Raw genomic sequence first — 16,451 nt, forward strand, 5'->3', positions numbered from 1 at the left:
AACTTGTCTACTCCTCCCTCTTCTTAGACTGAAAGTGCCTTCAGGCAGAGGCAGAATCTGTCCAGTATCTGATCTCATCATGAGATACTCCAATTTAGAACTGCCCAAGTCAACTTGCTCCTGAATTCCTGATTCATAGAAACTGTGAGATAATAAGTGATTACTCTCATCTCGAATCACTAAATTTTGGGTAATTTGTTATATAGTAATAGATAACTAAAACACTATCAAAACTTAGTGGCTTAAAACAACAACCATATCTCAGATTCCATAGGTTAGTAATTGGCAATCTCTTGCTCCTTGCAGCATCAACTGAGGTCAACTCAGCAGTACTCCGATGGATGGGCTGGTTGGAAGGAACCAAGATAGCTTCACTCATTCATCTGGCACTTTGTGGGCTACAATGGTTAGAGCCTATATTTAGAACCTATACTTGGCCTCTTTACTCTGTTTTATAGTTCTAGCTTTTATGTTCTGATCTATGATTCAATATGAGTTAATTTTTTTTTATGGTATATAGTCAGGTCAAAGCTCTTTTTTTTTCCAAACAGATATCAGATATGCAATAGTTACAGTATTTGTTGAAAATATTACTCTTTCCTCATTTAATTACCTTGGCACTTTTGTCTGAAGCAATTGACTATATCTATTTCTTGATTTTTTTTTTGTCATATTCTATTGATTTGAATGTATATCCTATTGGTCATATTTTTTAAATGCCAAAAGCATGAAGCAATTCACTGCAGCTGAATTGTTCTCAGAACATCACAAAGTCCTCAGGCATAACACATATCACCTGGCTCAGGCTCCCAATACCTGACACTCTGGCTCTAATTTACCCTCCCCGGCTCCTCTCCCTGAGAGAGACCAAAGAACTCAAAAGTAGTTTCAAAAATTAGAAGAAGAACCTATATTTAGAACCTATACTTGGCCTCTTTACTCTAGCAGAAGAGATTGGTGGGAAAAAGAGGTGTGATCTCTTTTTGCCAAAGTTCTAGCATGCTTAAACTTTTCCTCTCGAGCGTGTATTTTATATAATGACTTTTCTTTTGCAAGACATCAATTTCATTTTCTCACATTTGTCGGAAACAAAGTTTCGTATAAAAAGTTATAGCAGGTCTCTTCTACTTCTCAAAAATAGTGGGCAGAAGAGATTGGTGGGAAAAAGAGGTGTGATCTCTTTTTGCCAAAGTTCTAGCATGCTTAAACTTTTCCTCTCGAGCGTGTATTTTATATAATGACTTTTCTTTTGCAAGACATCAATTTCATTTTCTCACATTTGTCGGAAACAAAGTTTCGTATAAAAAGTTATAGCAGGTCTCTTCTACTTCTCAAAAATAACTTTGTTGTCAGTAAAATTTCTGATTTACTAGAAGCTTGAACTGGTTTGCAACGTCAGTAGGTTAATCGCTAACTCGAGTCCCTAAAATTATTTTGAGATTTAATGTTAATACATTTAGTTAATTGCCTTAGGGCCTATTTGCAGAGGTAGTGATTCTCAATGAAAAGAGGTGAAAATTTTCGAGAAGTATAAAATGTTTAGCAGCTGTGCAAACCAAACTGGTTCTTTGTGGTTTGCTCAAATCAGACAACATATTTGGCTTTTTCTACCACAGATACCTCTATTCTACATCATCCAATATGGCAAGGCTAACAGAAAATCAGGGTCAAATGAGGAAACTCAGCAAATGGTTTTGATCTGGCTTCACTTTTTGACCACCAACTGGCAAAGACATAAGAAAAACTGCACAGGAGATAAATAATAGGGTAAAAGTACATTTTTGACTATAGGCCTAGGCTCTTGTAAAAAAAGCAGGCCTAAGATTTATAGGAAATATTTTGGGAATGAATTCAAAGTGTTAAGGAATTACAAAATTGTTTTTCCAAAAAAAATCCCCATATTTAAAAATTTTTGAGCTGTAGCTTTTTTTTTTCTCCTGCATCTGCGCTCTATTTAATCATTTTATCCCATAACTCCACCTGTTGTTATTTCAGGGAAGACCAAATAACTAAAAAACCTTTATCGGATATGTGGATCACAGCAAATTACTGGTACTTAACAAATACGTAACACAGATAAAAGGAGATTCAAATGAGGTAGAATACATTAACGATCTCAAACAGGTTAATTTTGGGATGCCTTTTTACTAATGAGAAAAACTTCCTTAACCGAAAGCTAATTAATATTTTTATTAACTGCTTCAGTTCCCTTCCCATAAGTTCTTATGTTATCGGTGTAACAGCATCAATCATAAAACGTATGATAACATATTTTTTAAAATCGAATTCAAGAATGCCAAACAGGTGATTTTACCAAGAGGTCCAAGGGAGTGCCTCAATTCTGTCATCCTAGGACAAAAGAATAAATGACTCAGATGTAACTAGTGGAAGTAGGTGCTCCCAGAATGTAAGAAATTGTCTTGAGGCAGAAAATGAGAAAGAACACAGGAGAGGAACAGGGGAACCTTAAAGGTTTTGTAAGTGTGTGATATTTTAACCCCTCGAATTAGGAGAGAGGTGCAAAAAGTGGAAAGAGGGTAAAACGGAATCTATATTGGTTTTCTTGAGGTTTAGGGGCAAAAAACGTAAAGCAAGAAGGAAAATAGGCAAGATCAAGGACTTTTAGAGCTGGAAGTTACTAAACCCTTTCACCAAAACTCTTTCACAAAAAAGCACATAAACATTGCTGTGGTGGAAGAGGCACCATGGGGCAGAGGCGGGCAGAATCTTCATGGCGCGCACCACACCCCTTTCTTTCCCCATCCTACAAGTCTGAATTCTCATTTAACAACGGAAAAAAACACAAATGAAAGTGACCGGCTCACGATCATAGCACAGAGGCCCTATGTCACGTCTCTACGCAATTCACCTCTTCCCGTTTTGCCACTAGAGGGAGGACAGGAGGAGCATGAGCGCTTTGTGGAATCAGCTGGGTGAGTTGTGGCGGTGAAAATCCCTTGGGAAGGAAGGCTGGAGGACGCGACTTCAGTTGCAAAGACGACGGCGCGGACCGTCGGCCGGGACTTTTCCCATATGGCCACCAGGTGGCGCTCCCGGCCTGCTGCTCGAGACTGCTGCGCGGAGGTACTCAACCGGTCGCCTTGGAAACCGAGGGCGCGGCGGCGGCGGTGACAGAGTGGGTGGGCCTGATCCGCCAGCTCCAGGAGAGTGCTACCTTACCCGCCTACTGCTGAGTATCCGCAGCTGGAAACCCTGAAGAGAGGTCGGGAGACTGGCCGGCCTCCTCGCTGGGTCCCTGACTTTTTCCAGTCTCTTAAAAGGTTAAGATTCAAGAATCTCCACCCCACTCCCACTGGCCCTGGAGCTTGCACTGCCCCTAAATGTGCCTGGTGTCGCGCCCTGCTGGTGTCCTCCATTGGGCACTGTTCCTGGTCCATTAGAGGAGTTGGTAGAGGTACACTCCACCTCTTCACCTAGGAGACCGAGAGGGAGGGAGATCTTTTGATCTAATCGGATTATTACCCCCCACCTCTTTCCGCCTTGCAGTGAAACCCCTGGAAACATAGCTTATTTGCTGTTCTAGATCATCCACTCTTGGAGGGCAGGATTTAAATTTGATTCAGGTTTGTAACCATCATGGTGCCCTCACAGTCTTTAGCACACAGTAGATGCTCAGTGAACAAATAAGGCCTTCCGTTTGCATGGTGCTTCATCACTTGACAGTTTTCCCGAAGCGTTTGAGCTTCATTAAGAACCCCGAGAGAAGGTAAAAATAGAAGGGTAACAGGGTGAGAGAGGTTTAGAGACGTCCCAGGTTATGAAACTCGCTGGTGGAGGAGTAGGACTAGATTCAAGTCTTGCTTTCCTCAGCGCTCTTCTAACTGAATTCCGGGTCAGGTGAATGCCTTCTGAGTGAGGAGGACCTCACACGTTCTTGCATCCTTCTCCACACCAGCACAGAGCACCCCCAACCGTAGGTACTTCCTAAATGCCGTGTGTGCTGTTGATGTCACCCTCATTCTCCCGATCTTTGGCTTATTATTATTTTTGTTAGATTTGTATAGTACCTTATTTCCTCACCTCCCCCTCTTATCCCTTAATTAATTCTCCACAGGGCAGAGAGAGTTGAGGAAGTGTTTGGGAGGTGGGAGAAGATGTCCCATCTAAGAAAAAAAAATTTTCTGTGAAAGCTGAGAAGGATAATAATAAGACTGGATATCATCCGTGTGTTGATTGGTCATGAATTTCCTTTTCACCACCCCAAAACCCAACCCCAGTATACACTTTTTATATTCATCACTGCTCTTTGAAGACCCACAAGCCTTATTGTTATTCTCCCCCATCAGAGTATTCCCATTATCCTCACAATAATCTCTTCAGGGCTACATTGCTTTTCTTTTTTGACATTTCTAAAGCCGAAGGAACACAGGAGTTGGGGAAAAGGGGATAGTTCTGGTTGCTTGAGAAGTTAGTATAATACACTGCATTTCAAACTATGTTATGAGCAAGTCAGGATCAGAAGCTAGACTAGTTTTTAAGCTAAGAATCCGATATAATTTCGGAACTGCAGTTCAAAAATGTGCCACTGACCAAAGGGTTTGAATTGGTAAAGAAAATATATGCTAATGTAATGCCCATCACAGTCCTGTGAATGAAGATTGAAACTGTTATTCATCCAGATATTTTTAAATACCTTGATTTGAATATATGGTTGTTTAATCAATCTTTAAACTGGCTCTATTTTACGTTTTAAAGCTATATATACATAATCTATGCAAAAAGATTATGTTTGGGACTATATGTACATAATCTATGCAAAAAGAGGTCTGAAATTTTTTAAGCTAACTTTTAGATGATATCACTGCTTTCTATGAATTCAGGGTTTTTTTTTAATATATGCTGGAGAGCATTTCTAAAATATTTTAAAATTGTATTAAAAATTTGTTCTAGCATAAGTTAGAATTTGAGTTTAAAAGTGATTTCACTTTCCAAATTCACAGGATATATAACATTATGAGCACATAAAGAGGGCTATTGGTAAAGAATGAGCACACATTATTTACAAGTCAGTCATTCAAATTAGACATTTATTGAATGTCTAGTGTGTGCCCATGGGAGATGCTGGCCTATGAGCCGATGTCTATTTTTGAGTTCGCAAAGATAAGGGTTTATTGAAGTAATTGCTATTCAGTATTAAAGGAGTTATATTTTGTCGAAGATGAATGCCATGAATGTTTTTAAATACATAGCTCAACCCTATAGTGAGATATGTGGCTTTAAATTTAGATTGCTCTTTAACAAAGGCTTTTGGAAGTACTGTATTATTATTATTATCATTATTATTATTAATATTATTTAGATTTACACAAGTTTATAGCTACTTAATGGCAAATCCAAGATTAGACTTCAAGACTTTTAATACCCATATGGAAATCTTTTACCTAAACTGTGCTCTCAACCCCTGATGGAATCTTATTCAGAACTTTTGTCATTGCTAATGCTATTAAGTATATAGCTTCCATTTTGATCTACATTTATGTAAAATATTACCTAATGTCAAGATCTATTCCAAATGTCCAGAAAAGGTATCAGGGCAGAACTTCCATCCTTTCCAGCCTCTACAAAATTATGACAGGAGTCATTAAGAGGCTTCTGGATAGTCGTGGCTCCACAAAGTTGTGAAAAAAAGTCATTAGGAACTTTCTAGATATTGAACTAGCATCCTGAGACTTCACAGTAAGGGACATACTCTGTTTTTTGAGTAATGTTGGAGAGTCAGATAAGGCATTATGGAGTAACAGTACATTGAAGAACATGGCTATGATGTGTCCCTTTTTTACTAAACAGACTATTTGCTTTTCAGTGAGAAGCACTTAGAGAATATTTTTGGAAACATTTTCTGACAGAAGGTGATTATGGAGTAGACTCTGAAGAGGCTGGGGACTTGAGTCTTTCAAACCCAGCCTCCTTACCTGCCCTCACTCCACAGCATATGTTATAGAACGCCCAGATGGAGGACAAAGAGACAGCCCAAAAGGTCACACTGTGAGCGAAGATCTCCGTAGCATGTATTACCTGCATAATTTTGCTAAAGTCTTTTAAAGCTGTCTATTATTTTTAAAAATTTCTGCTTTGTTCTTCCTACCAGTCTGAGTAGAGATCTTGCCTCCTCTATATTTTATAACCACGGGCCAGGTAAAGTGCCACGCATAGAGCAGGCACTGAATGGATGTTTGCAGTTACTGTCAAACAGATTAGGTGTCCGTTTGTCAGGAAATATTCCAAGTGAAACCTTCCTATAAGATAATCACATTACTTTGTGAATATTTTTCTAGAATTCTCATCCATTACTAAGACAGAAATCATCTAGGTGGTCAGGAACCGTAAATTCTTATAAATGTTTACAAAAATCCCCATTGTTTGTAGGACATTATCAAATGCAAAAGTACATTTTGAGGCAATGTCATTAGCTCATAGCAATAATGCAACTATTAAGCAGACAATCCAATTGGCTTACTAATTTTCTGGAAAGTGTGTGAAACAATAAATCTTAATACAGTTTATGCATAAATCATTTGGGTTTAATGGATCCACACTTTAACTCATATTTTATTAAAATCCTTTTCCATGAGTGGCAGTTAGGTAACTAATTATACATTAGAGAGTTGAAAACATAAGAGCCAGGTAACTTAGATAATTGAGCGAGATGAGGTCATTTTTCCCTCCAACACCAGATGGGCGCCACAGGTGGAACCGTGACACTTTGATCTCTTCCATATGACTCAGAAAGAAAATTAGAGATTAATGTTATTTGTTTTAATTTTTAAATAAAATATTTTATAGTAAAAAATCATTGTTATTGGTAGGTTATTGTAAAATGAAACATGTCATCATGCTATCTTTTTGTGCAACAGTGAAATTAAAAATTTTAATTCTGAATAGAAAATAATGAAAATTCAACTCCGCATCTGAAACAAAAGAAAGTAATTTTTTTTTCTTAGCTAGTAAATTTCTGTGAACTGTGATGGTATAATGACACAGTTTGGTTTGCAACTCATGAAATTATTCTCAATATTTTCATATCTGAGAAGATACCAGTTAATATATTAGCTTGTCTTAATATATTAAATCTTTTTGTTGTGTCACTATGTGCTTTTTCAGTTGGAAAGCATTTTAGTACATTTATATTCACATGTAATAGAATCCATTAGAATACAAGGATGAACACACTTGGCTAGAAAAGTCTCAGACACAAAAGACTGAGCCTTGCTGGAGGTCTGGGTGTGCGAGCAGCGTGTCTACAGGGAAAAAGTGTTTTCATTTTAAAGAGTTTTTCCATTTTGGGTCTGAATAATCTATGTAGATTGCCAATTCAGTGATCCAAATAAATGATGAATGTTGACAATAGCAAACTGCATGGATTAACCTTTCCACATGTCATACTTGGCAGCAGGCAGAGACATCTCTGCTTTACAGTTAGTTACCTGAAATTTGAAGAAGCATGATCTGGAGCTGTAACTAAAGGGAGCATAATAAAGTTCTTTCTATATGTCAGACACTATGCTAGGTGCCTTATATAAATATTAGCTTATTTAATCCTCACAGCAGCTTTCAGAATAAGATTTTTGTCCTCACTTTACAGGTGATGAAGCTAAAGCTCAAAAAGATTAAGTAAACTACTCAAGTTTACATACATATATACCAGGTGGTGGTGGATCTAGGATTAAAGCACATCTGCCTGATTCGTTCTTCTATCCATTCATTTATCCATTTGACAAGGATTTATTGTGCATCTATTGTTTTAGGTGGATAAATACAATAATGCATAGGAACTATATCATTCCCACTCTCACAAAGTTTCCAGCCATTTTAACAAATAATTACAAAGGTTATGTTCTTTCTGCCACACTCGACTGTTAATAGATTGATTGAAGGTTAGGCACTTATTTTTTTTGAGATTAATAGAAATTGAAAGATAAAAATTTGTTAAGACTGTGATCTTAAAAAAAGTAGTTTAGTACCTATATTAAATCTATGAAGTATTCCTATTTACTATAAAAATCTATGAACTGTGGGCCTGATTTCCCCTTTTTAAAAATATTATTTTTGATAACTTTTTATTATTATATGCAAAAGCAATTAATAGCTGATGAAAAGTTACTGCTAATAATAGTACATTATTATTATTGTTATTTACTATTTTGCATTTGTAAATCTCTTAAACATTTAAAAAACACTGTAACATGTGCTCTTATTTGTTCTTTATAACAACCCCGGCCAAACATGATTCCTTTAGATTCTAGTTTCTTAGTGCTCATGGAAAGTTGTGCTTTTGCTTTATCTTAATTTTTAAAAATTGACAGACATTTATTGAGCTGCTGCTATATGTGGTACCTGCCAAACACTGGAGAAATAAAATAATCGAAAAAGTTCAGTTCTTGCTCTTAAAGAAGCTGGACAGGAGCAACAGACGTAGATGGATAACATAAGGGAGTGAGTCTCAGATGGTTTTGGGTGTGAGAAAGCTGTACCTGGGCTAAACATAGATCTCATCAGACTCAAGAAGGAAATAAAAGGGAATCCAACTGATTCATGATGTCCCAACGTGGTGGTGAGTGTTAGGTCTGGGGACATGGAAGCAGCCTTGATGGAAAAGCCAATTTTAAATTAAGTTTCAGCAGTGCCTTATCTTGAGTAAACATAAGGAGAGGGGCAAAGACAGAGTTTATTTACTTTTTCTATGTCTCTTTTCTAAACAGGTATATTTCTTACTAGCTAAGCAACATCATGGAAAACACAGCAAAAGCAAATAAAAATGATATTCAAGATGAGCCACCAAAAGATATGAAGTTGCCTACCAGTGAAGCATTTCTGGACTATCAGTAAGTTTAAATTATTAAAAGTTTCCTATGTAAATGGCAACCATTGTTAAGACGCATGTAATCCAAATGGAAAATGATGCATTCAAAAGCTGTAAGGAGAGCTAGATCAGAGGTGGATGGGAGGCATAATTGCACTCTTGTGCTATGTGCATATTTTTAAAAGTTTTTTGAAACTGACTATAACATAGTCCAAAGTAGTAGTAGCTATGAAACAGCATTCATTAATGTGGTTAGCTCCCTCCCTCTCTCTACTGTATTATTGGTCATTCTCCCATATATACCCACCAGCTTGCTGGCCTGCCTCTTAAAATACAGCACAGAATAGTTAGCGAACATTCATAGAAGAGTAAGAGAGGAAATCTTTCTTCTTTATTCAACTTTTCATTTCCAGACATTCCAATTTGCATTATAGTCATAGGTAAAATCCAAATGATTTAGAGAGAATTATTTTCAATAAGAATAATATTTCTTAATGTTTCACTCTCAGGAGCTGGAGACAAAACTAGAGGTGACACCTATTCTGTGTTTATGTTCTGTTCAACTGATGGAGCATAAGCTCCTCAAGAGCTTTCGAACCTCACCTTTGGGCCAAGAGTAGATGTTTTAATGTGTAATTCTTAGGGAGCGAGTGATTCCATGACAGTCTTTTTCCAAATACGAATGGACTTCATTTATACATTTATTGAACTAATACTTGAATGTTTACCAAGTACAAGGCAAGTGCTGGGTACTGGAAGACAACAGAGAACAGGACCACATGGTCCCTGCCCTGATGAAGCGTGGGAGAGAGACATGAAACAAGTAATCCAAGCTTTTGGAAAAATTACATAGCTAAATTGAGATTCTATGAAAGAAAAGTGTAGGGTGCTGTGTACGGGTATAATTAAAGGACTAGATATAGTCACAAGGCTCAGGAAAAGCTTGTGTGAGGAAACAGTGTTTAAGCTGGTCTCTGGAAGAGGAACAGGTGTCATGGAGACAGCGTGGGAGAGAGAAAGGCTTAGGAAGACCCTGGGGTGAGGAAGTGCTTCTCACAGTCTAGCAAATGCGAGAAGGTAGAGTGAGGGAGAGAAGGCAAGCACAGACAGGCGATTTAAACAAAGGTCAGATAAGCAGAGCCCTGTGGAACACTTGCTATTTGGGAATGGCGAGCTGCTTACTGGAGGGGACAAGGTTGAAAGTGGGGAGCCTGTGAGGCCGTTGATGAGGTATTTGTTTAAGAGAATTGTTTTTAACAACATTCAAGGAAAATCCATCTCCTTGAGAGACTCCAAATTTTTCAGAAGGCAGTGAGTGAAAACACTAAGAAAGAAATATTCATGGAAAAGGACTTTTAAGAAAGTTTCTCTTTTATTTTCTTCTTGAGATAACATTAAGCACTCACTTCTCAACTTAACTGATAACGTTCCTCATCTCATCTTAGGAAAGGTGGACAAAAAGTCTGGCTCTGTAAATACAACCTGGTATCTAATTTAATCCCATGGTTTATAGTGATGACACCCAATTACAGTTGTTTCTCTCTCTTCTGGGTCAATCAGAAGTCTTTCTCCTCTTTAACAGAGGTTTATAAAGAGGCAAACATTTAAAAATTCTTATGATCTAGTGCAAGATGTGAATTAAACATCTCATGCTTTTGTTCTCTTTCCTCTATTATAACCAAATAAATAATCTCATGGACTTGAACAGCCAATGCCTTGCTGTACTGTGCTCTATTAGTGACACTACTCAATCTATGTGTTCCCAAGTGACAAAACTCTTGTCACATGACAAATTGCCAAGACACCCCCCTTGTCATCTGAGGAATAATTGTTCAAGGGCCTGTCTGCAGGATCTAATATTTCTCTTATACAATCTCAGCTCCTAACAAAAAGCTGAGAGAACAATTGAACTTTTTTTGAATTTATCCCAAGAAAATAAGGCCATGAATTTCTGTGGCTGTTTGTGAAGAGCTGAGACTGCCAATGTTAAATCTATAAGGTGATCGTTTCTGAGTAATGATGGTTTTTATTTTCTACTTGGTATTTGTTTTCTTCCCAGTTTTCTACAAGGGGAATGGATTATAGATATAGATACAGGTGTGGATATGATTATGGGTAAAAAATAGATACAAGCATAGATTGGAGGAAGAGAGTAGTTGACACATTACTAACGTTTCAATAATACAGGGAGGGAAGGGAAAAGGTGACACATTGTATTACTAACAATTTCATATCATTGTGTCTTAGAATAGTGTTATATCATTTTCAAACCACTTTAGTGTATATTACCTCACTGGTTTATTATCCTGCTTGCTTCAGAGTTTAACGTGATATGTGGGTTACTCTGGCACTGAATAGATGAGGAAAATATGAAAAGGAAAAAAATAGAACGGTGAAGCTTGAATTCTCACAGTGGCTAATAGTATGGAGTTCTGAAGTTCAGTTTCATTTGCTTCTTGGTAAATCCATTTCTTCATGAGACCTGAAGAGATGGAATTGAATTCCAAGGAGAGGTGAGACTAAGTTACACCTGCAAATACCATGCGGTCCAGAAAGCGGGTAATGAAGCCACCAAAACCTTTAGGGCATCTCAGAATTCCCCCTGAGGCCTGCTGATGCCACTCAGATCTTTCTGAACTGTTCACTACAGAAGGAACACAAGACAAAGTCCTAGGTTGTTTGCTCCTAAAATGCTCTGAGGCTTAAGTGTAGAGTGGCCAGATATAGCAAATAAAAATACAGATGCCCAATTTAATTTTAATTTTGGATAAACAACAAATAATATTTTTATTAAAAGTGTGTCCCATGCATGGTCTGGAGTTCAGGCTAGATGTAGTCTCCAGCCGCATCTTTACATGCTCAGTCATCACCAAGGTAAGCTCTTGGTCTCAAACCAATGGAGACCACGTACTTGAGATTTGTTTGCCTGTTTTACCCATGCAGAGAATTAGGATTTCCATACTTATAATTGCAGAAATTATATGAGTAATTAGTACATATTTGCATACATTCTTTTCAGATCATTTTCATTTGTAATATTTTTGTTTTTCTCCTTAAAAATGGGAGATAGAGAAGGCACTCTTTTAAAATTTTTGCACATCTAATCTTTAGGTAAGACAGAAAAAATGGCTTATAGCCTTATTTCTTACTATTGTGTGGAGACCACCTGTCTATATTAGTTCTTCCATTTACTATCGTTCTCATATCTAATTATTTCCCTTGTAGCATTTATCACAATGTGTAAATAATATGTTTGTATTTACTTCTTTATTGCCTAGTAAAATGCAAGCTCTTTGATGGCAAGGATCATGAAAATATTATTCATTGCTGTCTCTATACTCCCTAGTATACAATGCTGGGGACATAGTGGCTGCTCATTAAATCTATACTGTATGTATGACTGAATGAAAGGGAACATTGATCAATTTAAATTACAGAATTTTAGAGCTGAAAAGGAACCATAAAACTCATCTTCATTCTCTTACAGAAAAGTAAGCCAAGCCTAATAGGTTCAGAGGCAGTTAGCAGAGAACCAAGCCTAAAATCCAAGTTTCATAGTATCCGAACAGAGCTTTTTTTTTTTTTTCCACTAAAGGATTTACTTGTTTTGTTTTTATATTGAATTTTCTCATTATTTGGAAAGAAGGAGCCTATTGTATACTCTCTATTAAGTATACAATATCAAAAATATGAATGATATTTTGTGGGAAAGACTGAGGCTGTAAGATTCAAACTCAGTTGAAATTGACTAAGTATTTTATGTCAGAAACATTCATACAGGAACATAAAAAAGAGGAAGAAAATAAAAAGGCAAAAAAAAATTTTTAAAGAAACATTCACATATGATTTCTTACTTTTATCCTTATAAAAATCCTCACAAAAATATGTAGAGCTTCATGTTGTTATCTCCATTGACAGCTTGGAAATTGAGGCTCAGAGAATTGACTTGCCAAGGGTCAGGTAGGTAAGAAGTGGTAGGGGCATGATTGAAAACCAGGGTATTGCATTCTTTAACCACTCCTCTGTTCAATATACTACAGAACTGCTATATTTTTGTTTTATTTTGTTTTTAATTGAGATAGGAATTTATATAGAGCTATTTCTGTGTCCTTATTTTGTTCTCAGATTTAAAGTATAAGATTTACTAGGTAATAGAGACTTAGAGTTATACTTAACACTTCAAAATAGCTATCAGATGGGCTATACCAATTTTCTGCACTTTTCTCTCTCTCTTTCATACCTAACAGATGCTCAACAAATACTTGTGAATGTTAAAGAAAAGTATCTGTGTCAGGAAGGAAGCTTTTATTATTTATAGATGAGGTGGTATACTAATGAACTTGAACCAAGAGGCAGGCCTACTTTACTTTACTATTTCAAGATGGTCATGCTCTTACAAAGTCTTTGTTCTGTCATTTTTGTCTGAATTTTTTTAGAGTTCTAGAAAGTATGTTTTCTGTGTGCCCTTTCCTAGATTCTCTTTAAGCTGGATTATTTATAGATAATTAGTATCACAATTATGACTATGAAATAAAAACGGTGACTGGTTTGAAAAAACTTGAAGTGATCTCTCTAATATATATATGTTAATATTTATATATATGTTAATATTTATATGTGAAATAAAAATGGTGACTGATTAGAAAAAAACTTGAAGTGATCTCTCTAATATATATATATGTTAATTTTTATATCATTTAATATTTTAGTGAATAAAATACTGAGAAACACAAAATCATTTAATAAAGATTCTTATCCTTAAATGGGTTTTTGTAATATATTTAATACTTTATTTCAAACGAAATAATTTAGTTTCATTTTTAAATCATGTTCAATTAATTTTTCTTAAGATAAGTAATTGTAATAAATCTTATCTTTGCTTGTTATCAGTTGTCAAATAAAGGAAAATGCAGTCGAACGATTCATGGCTCAAATAAAGAAACTTAGAGAAAAAAACCAAAAGTGTCAGGAGAGAGTGAGTATGAGATTTAAAGCCTATATCTAGTCATTAAATATGTTTACAAATGCTTTAAGAAATTGTGATTTATGATGAAATGTACTCTAAAAAATTATCTTATTTAACGCTTAGAAGTGGTTAATTTACAATCTATTTAAGTTTTTTTATACATATGAGGCAAAAGGATACAACCGTTCCTATTAATTATAATGTCAAAGGAAGTAGCTTGAATTATGTTATTTAGCTCACGAGGACACTGAGTCTTATGTTCAAACTTTAAAGCTCTGAAACCATGTTAATCTTTTAATTTCTTATCTAACCAAACTAAAACATCGGTTCTCTTTTTAATTTTTGTATTTGTTTTCTTTTAGATTTTCAGAGACTATGCATGTGTTAATATTATTTGAAAAGTACAATCTCAGTTGTTAAAATGACTAATTTAATGTTTAAGATGATATATGTTTAAGATTAAAATAAATATCAAAGAGGTGCTGTATATGACTATCAGAACTAAAGACCAACAGAAATAAAGTTTGGAAGCAATAAATGATCATTAACACAACTTATCTCTTAAAGAGTCTCATGAATGAGGAAATACTGAGTGTCCTTTATTAAAACATTTATTTTATATGGACCCTGAACTTTCCACACTTAACTGTTTTATTTGGCTTTTGTCTATAAAGACTATATATCTACAAATCTTAATGCTATCTGGGGTCAGAAATCTGAGTTCCCATCCTGACTATATAGCTTACTGCTTATATCATTTTGGCCAAAACTGGGATGAGCCTCAATTTCCCTCTTGTAAAATGGGAATTCCTGTCTTCTTCATATGGCTCATTAGTTCCTTCACTCAGCAAATATTTATTGGGCAAGACAAGCCCTGGTGATGATATAATTGTGCCCCTGACATTGTTATGATTCTAAAGGATCAGTCTCTGGTAATAGGAACTAAAACAGAAACTCGGGGCCCTAGATGAGAGTGAGAGATGAGAGTGAGAAGTTTGGCCTAGGTGCTTGGATGCAAGTTCCACATGATGAAATTCAGAGCACGAAAAAGGAATGACCTGCCATCAAGGTACCAATGCATATGCCCCCGTGGTCAGCACTGAGGCTCCTAGGTCAGCTTTGGGACTTCCATTTGTTTGTGGAAAGGACAAAAGATCATGACTAAGGAATCGCTTTCCCATAGCCCATCAGTCGGAGCCAGAAACAAAGTTCTTGTTTCCGTGAGGATTAGCCCACGGAGGGGCTTACTGCTCTTGAGGTCATTCGCTAATGACCCAGCAATGAGGAGCATGGAGAGGCAGACTGCTTCAAACTGTGTGAATCTATTTCTTTTCATTTATGCTGCTACTGCCCCAGTTTAAGCCACCATCATCTTTCCTCGATTCAGTACATTTTCCCAATGCAACCAGAATTGCCCTTTGAATACTGCAAACCTCCTGTCAGTGCTTGAAACCCTGCAGTGGCTTCCTATTGCACAGAAGATAAAATCCACAGTCCTTCCAAGTCCCTGCAAATTCCGACCTCTACTCACCTCTCCAACCTCGTCTCCAGCCGCTCCACCCCTTGCTTACCACTTCTTTTAAATCTTGGAAAACCCAATCTCTTTATAATCAAGAGGCTATTTTCTCTTCCTGGAATTCTCTTCTCTTGGCTAGCTCCTTTTCATTCCTCCAAAGCTGGAATGTTACATAGAAATATATCTCCGTCATTAAATGGAAAGCTCTTCAGGCAGCAGCAATCAATCTTACTTAACTTTGTTTCTCTAGAAGGTCCCAGTTCAATAAATAGTTGTTGAGTTGATTCACACCAACGCTAGTGAAAGGAAAAATTTTTGAGGTCACAATAGTTAAATTGATAAATTAAATATGATTCATTAGCAAGACATAATTTTTCTCTTCAGTTATGTCAAAATCAGAAACGCCCCTCTTCCTTCCTACCTTAGATTATCACATCATTTATTATCTTTCTTTCTCTCCGATTGCATTCATTGTTCCACTTACCTCTCTAGACGCTTCATAGTTCAATACGTCTACTTCCGTACCTTTCCATTCATTCTTTCACTCCTACTATTCCACCACCACTGCTCTAGCAAAAGTTATTAATGACCAATTAGCCCGGTCCACTGAACTCTTCATAGTCCTTTCTTCACCCTTCATCCCTTCAGCAGTCACTTCTGTCACCTTAAACCTCTTTTTCCTTGGGTTCCAGAACATCATTCTTCCTAGATTTTCCTCCTGCTTCTCTATTTCTTCTTGTTTTTCATGCATTGTTCTTTTCCTGGACTCATCCCTTAATTAGGGTATTCACTAAGGTTTTATTCTCAAATCTTTGCTTTCAGTCTAACCTCTCTCTGGGTGACCTTATTTAACACTATGACTTCAAATGCCATCTATGTGGTGATAATTCTCATGTATATGTGATCAAATTTCAAAATTCTATACACTAAAAAAATAGCACATGTAAAAACTGGTGAAATCTAAATAACATCTCTAGTTAAGTTAAAATCGTTGTGCCAATGTCAATTTCCTGGTTTTGATAATATGCTGTGGTTATATAAGATGTTATCACTGGCGAAAGCTAGGTGAATAGATGGGAACTCCGTGAACAATTTTGGCAAGTTCTGTTCTTGTTCTTGTGAATCTTGAAAAGTTAAAAGGATAAAGC

The 16,451-nt window shown here is 36.4% G+C and overlaps 1 protein-coding gene across 1 annotated transcript in view; it reads left to right on the forward strand.

Moving 5' to 3' along the window:
* Positions 1-8,720: 8,720 nt before the first annotated feature.
* CCDC83 (coiled-coil domain containing 83) overlaps positions 8,721-16,451 on the forward strand; it is a 37,730-nt gene continuing 29,999 nt past the window's right edge. Inside the window, exons 1-2 of the mRNA XM_006926675.1 lie at positions 8,721-8,843; positions 13,712-13,796. Of these exons, the coding sequence (XP_006926737.1) occupies positions 8,749-8,843; positions 13,712-13,796 (180 nt within the window). The 5' untranslated portion in view covers positions 8,721-8,748. The remainder of the gene's footprint in view (positions 8,844-13,711; positions 13,797-16,451) is intronic.

This window comes from Pteropus alecto, unplaced genomic scaffold, assembly GCF_000325575.1.
Source record: "Pteropus alecto unplaced genomic scaffold, ASM32557v1 scaffold7, whole genome shotgun sequence".
In the NCBI taxonomy this organism is placed as follows: Eukaryota; Metazoa; Chordata; class Mammalia; order Chiroptera; family Pteropodidae; genus Pteropus; species Pteropus alecto.